Genomic DNA, 14,776 nt, shown 5'->3' on the forward strand with positions numbered 1-14,776 from the left:
TTTACATCAATTTAAGAGTCCAGCAGAGTACCCACAGAAGAACTGAGGCCTTTAGGAAAGGACAGGGAAGGCTGTTTTTGTTTATTTCATTAATACCTAACCATTTTTTACTGTGGTAGAAAAACACATAAAATTTATCATCTTAACATTGTAAAGTGTACAATATAGGAGTGCTAACTACATGTCCTTATTGTGTAATAGATCTCTAAAATTTTTTCATTTTGCAAAAATGAAACTTTATACCCATTACAGGGGATACTGTTTTTGTTTGTGCATGGATAACTGGGAAGAGGAACTTGCTGATACCCTTGAAGAATTTAATTTCTTACTATGAACTCAAACTCACTATTTCCTTACATGTTAGCTTTTGTCAAGAAAAATGATAATCTAAAACCAACTTAGAGAAATAAAAGTCACAGGACATTATTCTGGCTTTTCAAGTTTGGCTTTACATTACACTTCATTTTGCTGCTCTCAAGAATGAAAATATACTGACAGTAGAATATATTGTAAATATTCCCTTATAAAGGAATCTGGATATTTTACTTCTATAATGGAAAAAGCTAAAGGTGAACCATTAAAGATGTTCTTAACTTACAAATAAATTATATTCAAGATGGTAGAGTTAGTAGCTTTAAAATCGATTTTTTAAAAAATACAGAAACAAAAGTACATACAATAGTTAGGTTATCAGGTAAACCTATCGAAACCCATTTTTTCCCATAATGTAGATGAAAAACTATCCATTCACACACACAAAAATTAGAAAATAATACCACTGCAATGCTATCAATTAAAAAAAAACAATTACACTGCAACAGAAAAATTATCCTGAATGCACGAAGGCAAGAAGATATAGTTAGAGAAGAATGAAGTGGTGAAAGATATGTGGATATCCAGAAAGAAACTTTTTAGTACGTTCAGGCTCCTAGAGTGTGATAAAACTGATCCTTACATGTAATTTCACTATTTTAAGTTAAAGTTTCCTCATTAAAAGGCTATCACCCTTATATGTGTCAGTCTCACTGGGGTTAATCTTGTAGGGACAGGGGCAACTTCCAAATGAACAGGAGGTAGGTGAAGAGGGTGATGAAGGTGGAACACTAGGCAGTAGACTGAGGAAACTAGAGGATCAGAAAATCAGGCAAACATGGGAACAGAAAAGGGAAAGAATGAACACAGTTAAAGATGGAATCTGCTACTCTAAGAAAAGATTACTCATTAAAATGAAACATGTGAGAAGTAAAATGTAGGGGGAAAGAAAGGGTATAGCACTGTCTCCCATGGTCTTCTGAGGAAAGGCAAGAAGATTTGGAGGGTAGATGTTTAATCACGTCATGTGGACCCAGGAAAACTTGGTAGTTGAGAACAGAGGGAGGGAAAAGGTAGCCTCAACTTTGGTGGGTGGAGAGTGAGTAGCGGAGTAGACATATACTCGACCATTTACATACAAAGATGTTGTCAAGGTTGGTGTTCATAACCTGGAAAGATTCCTTTCTGTAAATACTTCATAGGGTTGCAGACATACAAATACACAAATAAAAATAATGTGAACAGAAAATTGAAAATCTTAGCTGTTTTATTAGGAATCATTCATTTATTTTCTCTGACTGAACTCAGTTGAACCCGAGACCCTTTGGTTCACAAGCTGGCTCTCGATCCACTGAGCCATACCAGCCAAGGCACCATTTGATGTTCTCTTTTAAAACACAAAAGTTTTAACTTTTATGTTTGGTTTATGTATTTTTTCTTTTATTATTATTTCTATTTTTAGTAAGCAATGGCACTGTTTTATATGGTAGCAATTAGCTTTATTACTTTAATATATAAAATGAGCTATTAGTTGGGATTCCAAATAACATTCCTAAATTAGTTCTTTTTAAGTGTACGTTAAAGTACAAGTGAGTAGTCTGATCACAAGTTTCAAATATATTTTTTTCGTTAGGATGATCAAAATAGCCAAACATATTGCACCTAATTCTTTTCAAATGAACAAATACCAGGTGCCTATAGGAAACTCAGAAAGAGTCGTTCTTAGTTCTTTCTAGATGAGGCGCGAATACGAACAAATACTTCTGGTGCGTTACAATGTGAAGGGCTTACTAAATGTGTAAACAATAATCTAAGACAGGTGTTCGAAAGTAGAGAAAGTAAAGGCCAGAGCAGTTAAGTAACTTGCCCAAGATCCCACAGCTAGAAGATGGAAGAATTTAACCTCCTGCTTATCTAACTTCAATGACTGTGATTGTTCTTAGTCCATTCACTATTCAGCAAACCCAGTAACATGTGTTTTCTTCTAGGACGAAAAACCTTAGCAGATTTTAACCACAAAACAGAGGAGCAGTAAAGTCACAGCTGAGTGAAACTCTCCTCTTTCAGGACATTGTGAATAGAGATGTTGCCTGTGTATTGATGAAACTTTGCAAAAAAATATGATGATCCTAACTAAGATGAAAAAGTTAAGTGTCTTCCCTTAAGAGAGATTTTTTAAAAGGAAACAGAGTACCTGGACATTGGCAAAGTCAACGCGGTTGAGGTCACTGAGCATCTGGTTGATCTGAGAAGTGTTCTGGAGCACTGCACGAGCTGCCTGGGCCAGGTGATTGAGCGATGTGTATCTTCGCAGAGTCTGGGCAAAGGCACTTACAGCGGCAACCTGTAAAGAAATCCAATTAAATTGGGATTTTTCCCCCTCCAGTAAAAGAAACCACTACAAATGTTCAAATCTTTATTCCCTTGCCAAATTTTAAATGCTTCCCTCTGAAACTTATTGCAAATTCATTTGGTGAGAGAGCTTACTTGTAAATTATGTCATTTAACTCTCTAAACAAAGTATTATTTTCCTTTTAAGTAGGTTGAGGTCAAGACTACAACAAACTCCCACATTCTTCAACATCTGAGTGCAGCATTAATTAAACCAGTTTTACAAGTAACTACTCATCCACAATAAGAAATGACTTTCTCTAGGGAAGCAGGAAAAATGTTGATTTTCCTTTTTTTTTTCTATTCTCTGTAGGATAGTCAACTACAGACTCAGCAAATGATTTTTTTTCTTTTTACTTGGAAAACCAAACTATAGAGTCCAATTTTTTTAAATGGATAAAAATATATACTTTTCAAAGCACTGTCATTCAGACTTACTACCTTTATTTTATAGAAACCTGGGTAATTTTGAGGTGAAAAAAGTATTGACAACATATTAACATATTAACAGCCTTTTTAACAACACACATACACACACACACACATATATATATAGCTGGTAAACTTATTAGATACAAGCAACAAGAACTCTTTCAGAATGTAAATCTCTATAAAAGGGCTAGTCAGAAAATCTTCCTTTGCCCTTAGCCCTTCACAATCTACATCCCACCCTTCTCTATTCTGCTCTGTGCCAGAAAGATCCGCCTGAATGTAAAATACTACAGTAACGGCCTTCCTTACACTCTAACTTCCAGGTGGCGTCCAATGACAGGCACTAGAAAAAGACTGAAGGATGGGAATAAAGAGTGGTCAAGTATTTACTCCCCCACAATTACTGTTTTCTCCCTGTTTTGGCAGAGTCTCCTTTCTATTTCTAAGACCACATCGTATAGCAAGAAGACGATCTCTTAAATGCCACAACTTTCACCTCCTTCCCCTTCAGGCCTAGGGGCATTCAGGACTGCTCACTATTGCTAGTCCTGAGCTATTTTAGCATTCCTTTCCTTAACTCTGTTTACACCTTTGGAAATAAAACCTTCTTGAACACTCTTCAGTTATTTTTGCCTTTGGATACAGCATTTGTTTCCTGCTGCAACCCTGAATGAACTGGGTTACAATGAAAGATATCAAAGGTAATGCCAAAAAATAAAAGTCTAGGAAAACATCTAAATCTCATGATCTTGTGGAAACTTGTTACATGAACAGATCTAATGGGCATTTGAATATATTTATAGGAATGTATGGCATGGCATTAAATCATTATTGGTACAGAAGTAATTGACTGAATAGTCAGATGGTGAGTGGCAGAATGCATTCACAGGTCAAAGGATGCTCTACTTGCATAGTGAAATGTTTTAGGACTGTGTTGATCTTGGGGGAACTTCACATAGCCTCCAAACAGTCTTACGCTTTTCCCAATTTCTGTGGTTTATATTAATCAAGAACATACCATGTGTCGGGCACTGTGTTAAGTGCCTCATATATATTATTTGTTCGATTCTCATAACTATCCTACTAGAAACATACTATGACTTAAAGATGTTAAGTAGCTTTCTCAAGGTTACACAGAGACTATATTACAGTGAGGGGATATGGACCCAGGTATTATGATAACAATGCCCAGTCATAATCTCATTGTTCTATTTCCTCTGTCAGAGTAGACTGTCTTCATTAATTGAGTATTCAGCTCAAAAAAATGCTGCACACCAGTGAGAGAGGAATAGCAGAAGGTGCCTTCCACCAAGGTAAATCAAATCAAATCTGGAAATCAATGAGATGGCCAATATTGCAGCTGGATTATTACCACATCCACTTTGATGGCATGGGAAGGGAGTTGCTTTCAACTGTTCGATGTGCTATTATAAATATGACTGACTTTGCCAAGTTGGAAAGCATTCCATCATAATCAAATAGCACTTCCTTTGTTTGCCCCCCTCAATGTGGCACTCCAGACCTGCCATAGAGAACTTTCTGTAATGATGGGAATGCAATACACAGGTGTTGCCAAATATGGCACCCACTACCCACCCATATGGTGCTATGGAGCACTTGAAATGTAGTCAGCATGACTGAGGAACTAAATTTTAAATTAATTTAAATTTAAAATTCAAATTTAAACAGCCACATGTGGCTATCCCTACTGTATTAACAGCATAGTCCCTAAAGCAAAAATATAAACTGGAATATCAGTGAAATGTCTTTTCTGTATGTCTAGAAACACTGTTACTGTAAACCTTTAGTCCAAGCAGAAAGAACTGGGAGCTACTTGGGTTTGCAAACAGACTTGTAGCAACTACATCCCCAAATTCAAAGATAATGTATGTTGTTGGAGTCTGATGGTGGATATGGTCATTGACAAAAACCCATAAATGTAATTTTTGGTACAAAAGTTTAGGCAAAATGAGTTCAATCCTGCCATGGGACACGTTTACAGATTAACCTAAAGTGACACGGTCAGTAGGGGGTGAAAGGAGACTGGAATTCATATCTCTGGTTAAATAATCCACATTCCTTATGTACATTGATTAATTATGAGATAATTGTTCACTTGATTCACAAAAGCATTCTCCAGTATTAAAAAAAAACTCTGAAAGTAAAGGAATATTAATTTCCATGAACTTTTTACAGCACAGTGAGCATAGCAGGGGACTTAAAAAACCTAAAAGTCATTAAACCGAGAACTATATGAACATTCTAGGCTATTTTTTTTAATATCTGAAATCAAGCAATCTGAAATATATACTTTATATAAGGTGTATAAATACACCACATTTAAAATGCTTCCCTAGTCTTTCGGAAAGGTGTATTATCAAACATTTCTTGTGCAAGTTTTTTATTACATGGTTATAAAATACAAATATAAACATCAGTTTTAAAAATTATATATATTATAATAGCAACATTTTAAATAACATCATTTCAGAGGACACATAAAATTCATAGTCCAGAATAATTTCCTAAACACAAAAGAAAAAACAAAGGTATAAAAGTGTACCTTGGTTTGTATCATTCTCTGTGGAATATTGTTCATGGCATTGGAAAGCCAACCTTCAAGGCTTTTTGCAAAATTTCGAATGGCTTGGGTCAAGGCACCTAAATGTTAAAGAATAAAAGTAGAACGAAAAAGATGCAAAAGAACATTAATCTTTATGCTAGAATAAGGGAAAACATGCATATATGACATTTGAAATAGCACAGAACTTATATTGTCCTCACTGATGAGACTTTATTTAACATTATTCCTAACCTTGAAAGCATTCAAGAATTATATTTTGGGCTTTTTTTTTTCTCTTAAAGCTATGTTGCTCCCAGATACTTATTATACTTGGCTGGGAAATGAAAATATTCAAACATTTTTGCTTATAGCAACATATACCAGTTGTGAATATACTTATGGAATTTCCTATCTCAGACAAAATACTTTTCATTTACAGCTCTGCACTCAAAGGCTATTTCCCTTGTAAGTTCTTCATCTTGATTTTTCAAGCTCTTAATCTATTTTCTTTTAGTTAAAAAGAGGATAATGCAAAGCTTCCTCTCCTTCTCTAGGCCTCTATTTACATTAGAACATATCAGTTAGAGTAGTTATTTCTCAATCTAAGTGAAAAAAGTAAGGTAACAATTAAAATTGCCTAACTTGAAATTTTGAATAACTATTCTCTATTTCACTTGCCAGGTAGAAATAAAAGATCGGTGTGATAAAATTGCTGTCTCAGAGACCAATATTCTTAAGATATTCCTAAAATAGTCCATTCCATATTCTTCACGTATCTGTGTAAAAACCTGAAATAGGGATAGGTTCCATGGGAGTGGCTTTCTGTGGTGGCCATAAAACGGTCAGAAGCACCTTCAATTATCAGGGATGACTGACTACTTTATAAGCAGGGGTCTGTTTACTGAGACTGCCGTGTAATAGAAGACAGAATTCTCTTATTCAACAACTAATTCAGTCATTAGCATTTTACTTTATCTGTGCCCAAGTGTAGGAGCAGTTTTAGGCACTTAATAAATATTTGAGGCATTCACAAATAATTCTTTGTGGGTTCCCTATAATAAAGGTAGGTATTACAACTGGTACTCTACTACAAAAAACTGGAAGTTACATTTTTGTCCAAGGCTCCCAAGAATATTAATGTTAATGATGGGATTAAATGTCTGGGTTTTTCTTTCTGTGCTCAAATCTGACATGCTTCTCTATTACTTTTGTTAAGCAGAGTTAGACAATTTAGTTTGCTTGAGTTACTTGCAGATGATACAAATATTACTAATCTAATAATAAAAACAACTATTTTTTTAAACAATGACTTATTTAACTGGTCAAATGACAAAAGAGAAATTGAAACGGCTAAATTTTGATTAGGAAAAACACTTGAGAAGTGCAGACTATTAACCATGAGAATCATCTATTAGAAACACTGAGTTGGAAATTTCTTGAGAACTAATCTTTTCAAATTTCCAAAACTTCCTACTTTAGCCAAAAAAGAAAAAAGAAAGAAAAATATTTTTCTGCTGCATTATGTACTAGAATCATGGAGGGCAGGCATGAATGGAAATGAAAAAGAGTGAAAAAAAATTAACAACACTTTTTGAAACTCAGAAAAATATTTTGCAAGATTCAATTCGACTATCTGTATTTTACATTTCCTATAATTAATATATAATAATTAACCTGAAAAAACCAAGAACTAGGAAAGGTTACCTAAAAAAATCAATGAGTCTTGTGTTATCTAGACAAATTTGATACTAGAGAGATCGTAAAATATAGAGATATGTTTAAAATAAAGAGATATCTACTGATTTTAAAATTTTACTTTTTTGTACTAAATGAAATTTTGAGCCACCTTTAAGTCTTTAAGTATACCTCATAACTGTACATTTAAGTGTTAAGAGTTGAGTTCTTATACAATTCTTTGCACTTAACTTTTTTTTCATTTTCAGATAAATATATTTTAGAATATAGTAGCTTCAAGCTGACTTTAAATTAGTGTGAGATGCAGACATTTTTTTGGCTAAAAAAAGGAATCCCATCTGGACAGTAAGTGATAGAGTAAAGAACTAGTAGCCACAAAATAACAATTTTTAAAATAAACTCATGTGTGCTCTCTCTATGGGTTCACATCAGATCAAACTGTGTACATTAACTTTGACAACTTTTCTCATGAATGGATGTTTGAAATGTAAAATCTATTGCAAAGCTAACTTGTTTCAACCTGCTCATGATTAATATTAAAATATATACAATAGAAAGCTAGCTATCTAAACTGTATTTTATGCTTTATTTTCCTAAGTCTTTTTGTAGAATGGGAATTAAATTTACAAATTTACTTGGCATATTAATGAGCCTTGTAATTTCAGAGAAACTATAAAACTATATTTATTTGAAAATTCCTGAAGATGAGCTGTCTGCTGAATGTAGAAACAATGTATTTGACTGAATAAATTGGTTTTTAAATCACGATTTACAAAAAACAAATGTCGAATGTATTGTGTATTTAAATTGCGGGGCTTAAAGTTAACTTAAAATTGATACATGATTTAAGTTAGAAAACTTGAATTTGTAAGTCTATAGTCTTGTGAGGCTAACATGGAAGCTTAAGATTTTAGAGTTAGTTAATGAATACTGATGTTGTTGAATTGCCTCAATTAAGAAAGTGCTCACTGACATCTTTTATCTTGTGAGAGAAATTGGTGGGAAGGTGTCATAGACTAATGAGCTATCCCATGCAACCTCTCTGAAACATCTCTAGAGATTATAACTCAGAGCACAGGAAGCACGATGAAATCAGGAAAAATCAGATTCTGAAACATAAATCAGTAGAGAATTTATTTACACATCGAAATTTTCATGACATCACTTTTAATCAATCCTTAGTCAGGAACATGATGTAGATAGAGTAGAAAACATCAGCAATTGAAAAAAATGTGAGACAATGGCGGCTGGACTTTTAAAAACAAATTTCTGTACAAATTAATGTGTGTTCATTGATATTATATGTAAATATGCAGTTAAGCATATATTTTAAAGAGGTAAAGAACACATGAAATAGCATATCTTCCACTGTTATCTATCATATTTAGAAAAAAGTATATAAACATAAAAATGTTAGTTTCTTCACTATTTGTTCTATTGAATCCCTATTTAAATATTGTATGAATAATTTAATACAAATCACCTGAATGGTTAAAATGGTGAATGGTGTACTTAAAGTACATGGTCACCAATTTCACAAGCTAAACGATTGCTTTTACTTTACTAATGCCACCTTAGAGAGGAAATTCTGTCCCCAGTCTTTAAAAGTTAAGGTCACTGGTATGTGTTCATAAAGATGTGAGCATGAAATCATTCCACGTGCTCTACACAAGTACCTAGGGTAGCATTTACATTGACACTTGCAGAAAACAGCTTTGTTTGCTTTGTGTAAAAAGCAACCATAACTTCAAAAAGTAACCTAACTTATCTATGTAATTCCTATTTGCTTCATGATGGATGCAGTGTGTAGTTACACTGATTCTGTCTCTCAAAATGCCAGTTAACCATTACAGTTAATAAATGGAAACTGCATTTGTAATTCTTAATAGGATGTAGGTGACAAAGTAAATGCTTTTACAATACATAGGAATTCAACTTCAGTAGAAACCAAGATAAATTCATTTCAAATAAAAAGCAACCATGAAAGAGGCTGGCCTACCAATTACAGATTTCAAAAAAATTCTGGCTTCACGAAGGAAACTGTATCCTTGTGTAGAGTAATTTTTACATAATTGGCTGACTGGCTTGCGAGTGTTCTTGCTTTTTAATCCAGAGGTTAGCTTTTATTTCAAAATGAAAACTACTAAGGATTGAAAAACAGATCATCTGTTCCCCTTTTACTACAGTTCTGCTCTAGGCTGCTTTCAGGCAATACCCTGGGTTGCATACTTTCTAGTGGCAAACCTAAATGAGATTAGAATCACTCTAGATCAATGTCACTTCCCCAAACTTCCTAGGTGGAATGTATGAGAACAAAAGCATCCGTACTTGTCTGCATTTAACTTACTAGGAATAGGTCTAAGGACGTCGGGGATGAGAATCTCCACCAAAGCCTGGTACATCCCATGGTCACAGTTACACATCCATTTCAGGATAGACTCATGTTTGCACAGAGTTATCAGCTTTGCTTTCGGAAGTCGACTTTCTATTTCACTCAGATTGCTGGTGTGAATAAATGTAGCAAATGAATAGATGGCAAATGAGGATAAAAAAGAAAATGGACTTTAAAAATCGTTTTAGTTTATCAAATATTACTGAGGTTAGAACTATACCACCATTGCACTGGTGTCATACGGCTGGATATACATAACACTCCCCCAGAGCTGCCTGTGCACGTTAATACTTTCTGACGGTATGAACGGCAGATAGGATGCTAACTCCATGAGGATGAAATAGCTCTACCACAGTCCCCCAATTCAATAAAATGGGAGCTATAACACACATGCTGAAACCTCAAGAGAGCAGTTTGTGGTTTATTTCAATCCATTTAATGTTATCAGGTAGGGTTCACAACTGGTATACATATCTCTAATTTATTAGCTGTGACATCTACTCAGCCATGAAAATGAACTGGAAAAGCACATTGATTCTGACCTTGATTCAGTAATGGTAGTGCCGTCAGCTGGAGTAGAGGGAGAATAGCGCCAGAATGTTTGCCACAATTTTTCTATCAGGCTAAACTGAAGATTCACAACAACGTCCAATATTGCCTAAAAGACAGAATGGTTACTGTATTACCTTACAATATTTCTTATGTGGAGGTGTGAGGATCGCATAATGTAATAGGACTTAGATGGTAGAGATACCTGTGGGTTCATAAGTTAACATGGCAAAACTGGACTAAATTGGGCCAATGGAAGTAGGAAAACAAAAGAGATTAGCTAGGAAGAAAAGGTAAAAACAACTCTTGAAAGATTAAGCAGGAGGACTCTTTTCTCTCCCATAATGGCCTCATATTTCTCACTTTCACCTCTTCCCCGCCCCCCCCCCCGCCCCCCCCCCCCACTGTCGTGCTTGTTTCCTGTCCTCTCCATTTTTTTCTCTTTTCTTCCATGCTTTTACCCATTGCTTTCCTCTGCCTCCAGGGTTGCTGCCACTCTTCTTATTCTCAGACTCCAGGGCACAGAACATAGGTTGAATTCGCGTCAGTCCTCACTGGGCTAGGTGTGTCCACTGGACATCGAAAAGGCCAAAGTGAAGGGTGTGGAGGTGAGCTCGTGTGTGGCAGACAGAGTTGGGACTAAATCAGCCCTGTCTAAGGCTGCTGACCACGGGTTCCAGAGAGGCTGGGTCAGAAACCACAGGCAGGCAGGCCGTCAGATGATAGCGCCTGTCTGGCAGACAAAGAGCACAGCAAGTTCCTCTTGTTGGTCACACAATGTCTCCCACTCAATCCTATCTCTGCACATTCTCGTTAGGGAACAGTCTTAAGAATATCCCCCTCTGTAATCTTGGGGCCGGGACTTCACTTTCTTCTCCTAGAACCATTATCCAGCTGCATCAAGGACTTATTTTTGAAGATGCTAAATTTTGCCACTTTCATTAACTTTTGATGATCATATATAGTTTCACCCCACCCTTGCAATTAGTTTGTAAATTCACCTTTAGATAAAAGCAGTCATAAAACCAAAGAACAACTTGTTTGTGCAATGAACATGTGCTTCTGTGATTATTTTGAGCATAAAAGAAGTTGTCAGTATATGTTTGATATCCTCAACATTGAGAACACAGGCAGAACAGCCCTGTTGAAATCTACAAAAATCACAGGAGCTAAGAGACAACAGGGGACAATCGACAGAGCCACTATTAGGATTTAAGGCAAAAAGGGGAAAATACAACATCATAATTCTGCAGTCTGTGCTGCCTGAGTAGACTGGCCTTATATAATGCAGAGAATAACTGATGATGTACACAAAAAACTCTGAGAACAATTCAAATATTAAGCAAAATCTGTTTGAGACATATTCTGAAAACTAGTAGAAAAACCTGCAAGTAGTTAGTAATGAAAATGGAGGGAAGGGGGAAAATTAATTAACATACTCTTCAATCTTTTATATCAGCAACAATAAAAATGCAAGGGCAAGCCCTGAAAGTAAAGGGCATACAGATGCTCCTCCTCCCAGGCAAACACTAAAACCTTCTCAAGAGGCAAATTATTATAGCTGTTTTCTCGAGTGTAGCTTAGGCACATTCCAAGAGACAGCTACTAATGAAGTAACTATTAATATCTTATATAATAATCTTACATACTTCTATCTATGAGACTGCTGCCAGAATACTATGTGTATGTTAAAAGAAAAAAATTAGTGTTGCAGCATCTTGTACAGAAAATTATACTTGTTCCTTACCTAAAACTAACGATAGTTATAAAATATCTTTGATAAAAAATTGTGAGGGTTTCAAATAACAGGAAAAACAGATATATTATTCTTTCTTTAAAATATAAACCGTAGGAGCCCCAGATGCGCAGCTAAGCTGGTTGGAATGTTGTCCCAACACGCCAAGGTTTCGGGTTCGGTCTCCAGTCACAATACACACAAGAACCAACCAGTGAATGCATGAATACAAACAAACAAATTAACCAACAAACAACAACTGTCTCTCTCCTCCCCCACTCGCACTAAAACTAAAAAGTAAAAATTAAAATAAACATAAATCACTGGAGACATGATATAAGATAAAGTAATTCAGTGCATCTTAAATTTAGTAACTCTTCAAATTAAATAATCTCTAATTCTTTCAAAAAGGACATTCTTCACAACAGCCTCCTGAGGCAGTTTTACACACAAACGAAACATTTATCATTTGTCCATTCACCATCTTTCAAGTACGTTCATATTTAAAATATGAACATATATTTCAACAATCCCCATTCTATGATCTTAGAGCAAATGACTATTTACAGGACTGGATATGAAACTCATGTACCTGTACTTTATAAGGTTGGAAACTTCACAGAAAAAAATAGAATTGTTGTTTTTCATATTTGCTCCTATGTGCCCTACGAGATGGCACAGGTTCTGGTTAACCCTGAAGTAAATGGGGCTCATTCCACGGACTGCCATTTCCCACAAAGACTGATTATCTTACACGTCTGTCTCTTTTCATATACAGCAATACTGAAAACTGGAATGTTAATGAACATTTGTAATCCAAAGAATATTTTCATCTTGTTGGGGGAGTTTTTCACTTAGAATAATATTACTGTATATTCTTTAGTAATGTAAATAATCACATTCCAACTTATATTTTGAATATGAGAAACTTTAAAAATATCCAAATTATATTTCTGTAGACTGGTTTGCTTAAAGCAAGGTTCAGAGAACACAGAGAAATTGCTTAGATAATCTTTCTATGAATCTTTACTGAATACCTATATATATAGGATATTTATGTAGAAAGAAAAAATATTTTCTAGATGTGTAAATCCAGAAATTCTCTAATATTTGGAAAAGTACAGTAGTCAAAGAGAAGCAGGTATTAAGTGTCTGTTATCATTCCCAATGTTGGGGACAGACTGGCCGGATATGCTGAAGAACACTCTGGCACATGGTTCGCTGACAAAGAGAGGGCTCGCTCAGCCTTGGTTGTTAATAATCTAGCACCCTTGACAAGCACTCGGATTTATTCAAGCAGTTCTTATTTCTGGAGTGGGGAGAGGTCTGTGAATGCTATGAGCTGAGATTTCTCATATACTGCATTGTGGGCAGTCAGGAGGGCTGACTGTGGAATCCAAAGGATTATCTTTTACCTCTAAGTAGATCACAAATAGCCCTGAAATAAAGCTACTTAAATTCTAAACAGACTCCTTTTTCAAAAGGAAAGGCACTTATGAAAACTCTTACTGCAGTCCATCATCCCCTCAGCACCAAGTGAGTGGCAGGTGTCTTACCTAACACGCTGGCTTGGAAAGAGTGCACCTACTAGAGACCTGTAGCCCATTCTGACATGGGATACTTGGTAAAGGAGTAGGACGTAGGGATGGAAAATACTGAGGAAAACCTTAATTAGCATAAAAATATACAAAATTGAAGCCTCATTGGTCCCTGGAAGGAACACCTAACGTGCTTTATCAAACATTTCTAGAAAATATTTTTGATATAAATACACACTGATGGTGTAAAATTCAAAGGGCACAAGAGTGTATTAAAAAATTAGGGCTCTTTCTCCTGATTCTCAGTCACTGGTTTCCTTTACAAAGGTAATAGCCATTAATATTTTCATGTTTTTTCTTCTGGAGAGATGTATATACATGTTCTTTTTCATTCAAATGATAGTATGCTACACATACTGTTCTGCATTTCGCTTTTTTCCTTTTAAAAATAAATCCTAAGTCTGTTCCATATTAGTATATTTAGAGTTGTCTATTGTTTAAATGGCTGCATAATATTCCACTTTATAGACTGCACCATATTTTATTTATTCAGTTCCCTACTAGATACTGAAGTTACAACCAATCTTTTGCATTAAAAACAATAATGCAACAAGTTCCCTTGTGTACTTATCTCTTTACCTATGTATAAACTAGAACTGGAATTTCTGCATCAGAGGATTCATATAGGATAGGCTAAGAAAATGGACAGTAAAATTTATTCTCTGTATTCCTCACTTCTCCACTCTGAGACAAGAAGAAAAATTAACTTACTAGTGCTCAAAGAAATATGAACGAACTTCATAGGTCCCCAAGGAATAAATGTATTTTGTTCTAGCAAGTTGTCTAGCAAAAGTTAGCATGTGGTTGTATATGTTTGAAAAGACTTACCTCACAGTGCTCTCGATAAAGACTCTGTAGTGACTTGATATCCTCAAAGGTAGTACCATCTGGCAGAGAAGAGATTTCAACTTCCCCAAACTCTGGAAGTGCTCGAGATGCATCTGTTATCATGACAACACAAGAGAAAAAAGCTTTGTGGTGGTGCCAATTACAGATTAATAAGGAAAGTTTAAGAAGACTAAAAAGAAAAAACAATGAAAGGCTGGCGGTCCAAAGAGCAAGAATTTTTGATACTAGTTTTTGCAAGCAGAACTTGGCAACATCATCAG

General features: G+C 35.2%; 1 protein-coding gene across 13 annotated transcripts in view; it reads right to left on the reverse strand.

Moving 5' to 3' along the window:
• Nucleotides 1-14,776, reverse strand: part of RFX3 (regulatory factor X3) — a 274,106-nt gene that overhangs the window by 35,442 nt on the left and 223,888 nt on the right. For all 13 annotated transcript variants that reach the window (XM_024555052.4, XM_045191054.2, XM_045191047.2 and 10 more), the window contains 5 exons: nt 14,496-14,608; nt 10,328-10,443; nt 9,741-9,895; nt 5,699-5,796; nt 2,507-2,656 (listed from right to left, as the gene is read on the reverse strand). In XM_024555052.4, the coding sequence (XP_024410820.1) occupies nt 2,507-2,656; nt 5,699-5,796; nt 9,741-9,895; nt 10,328-10,443; nt 14,496-14,608 (632 nt within the window). The remainder of the gene's footprint in view (nt 1-2,506; nt 2,657-5,698; nt 5,797-9,740; nt 9,896-10,327; nt 10,444-14,495; nt 14,609-14,776) is intronic.

Source organism: Desmodus rotundus, chromosome 1 (assembly GCF_022682495.2).
Source record: "Desmodus rotundus isolate HL8 chromosome 1, HLdesRot8A.1, whole genome shotgun sequence".
Lineage (NCBI taxonomy): Eukaryota > Metazoa > Chordata > Mammalia > Chiroptera > Phyllostomidae > Desmodus > Desmodus rotundus.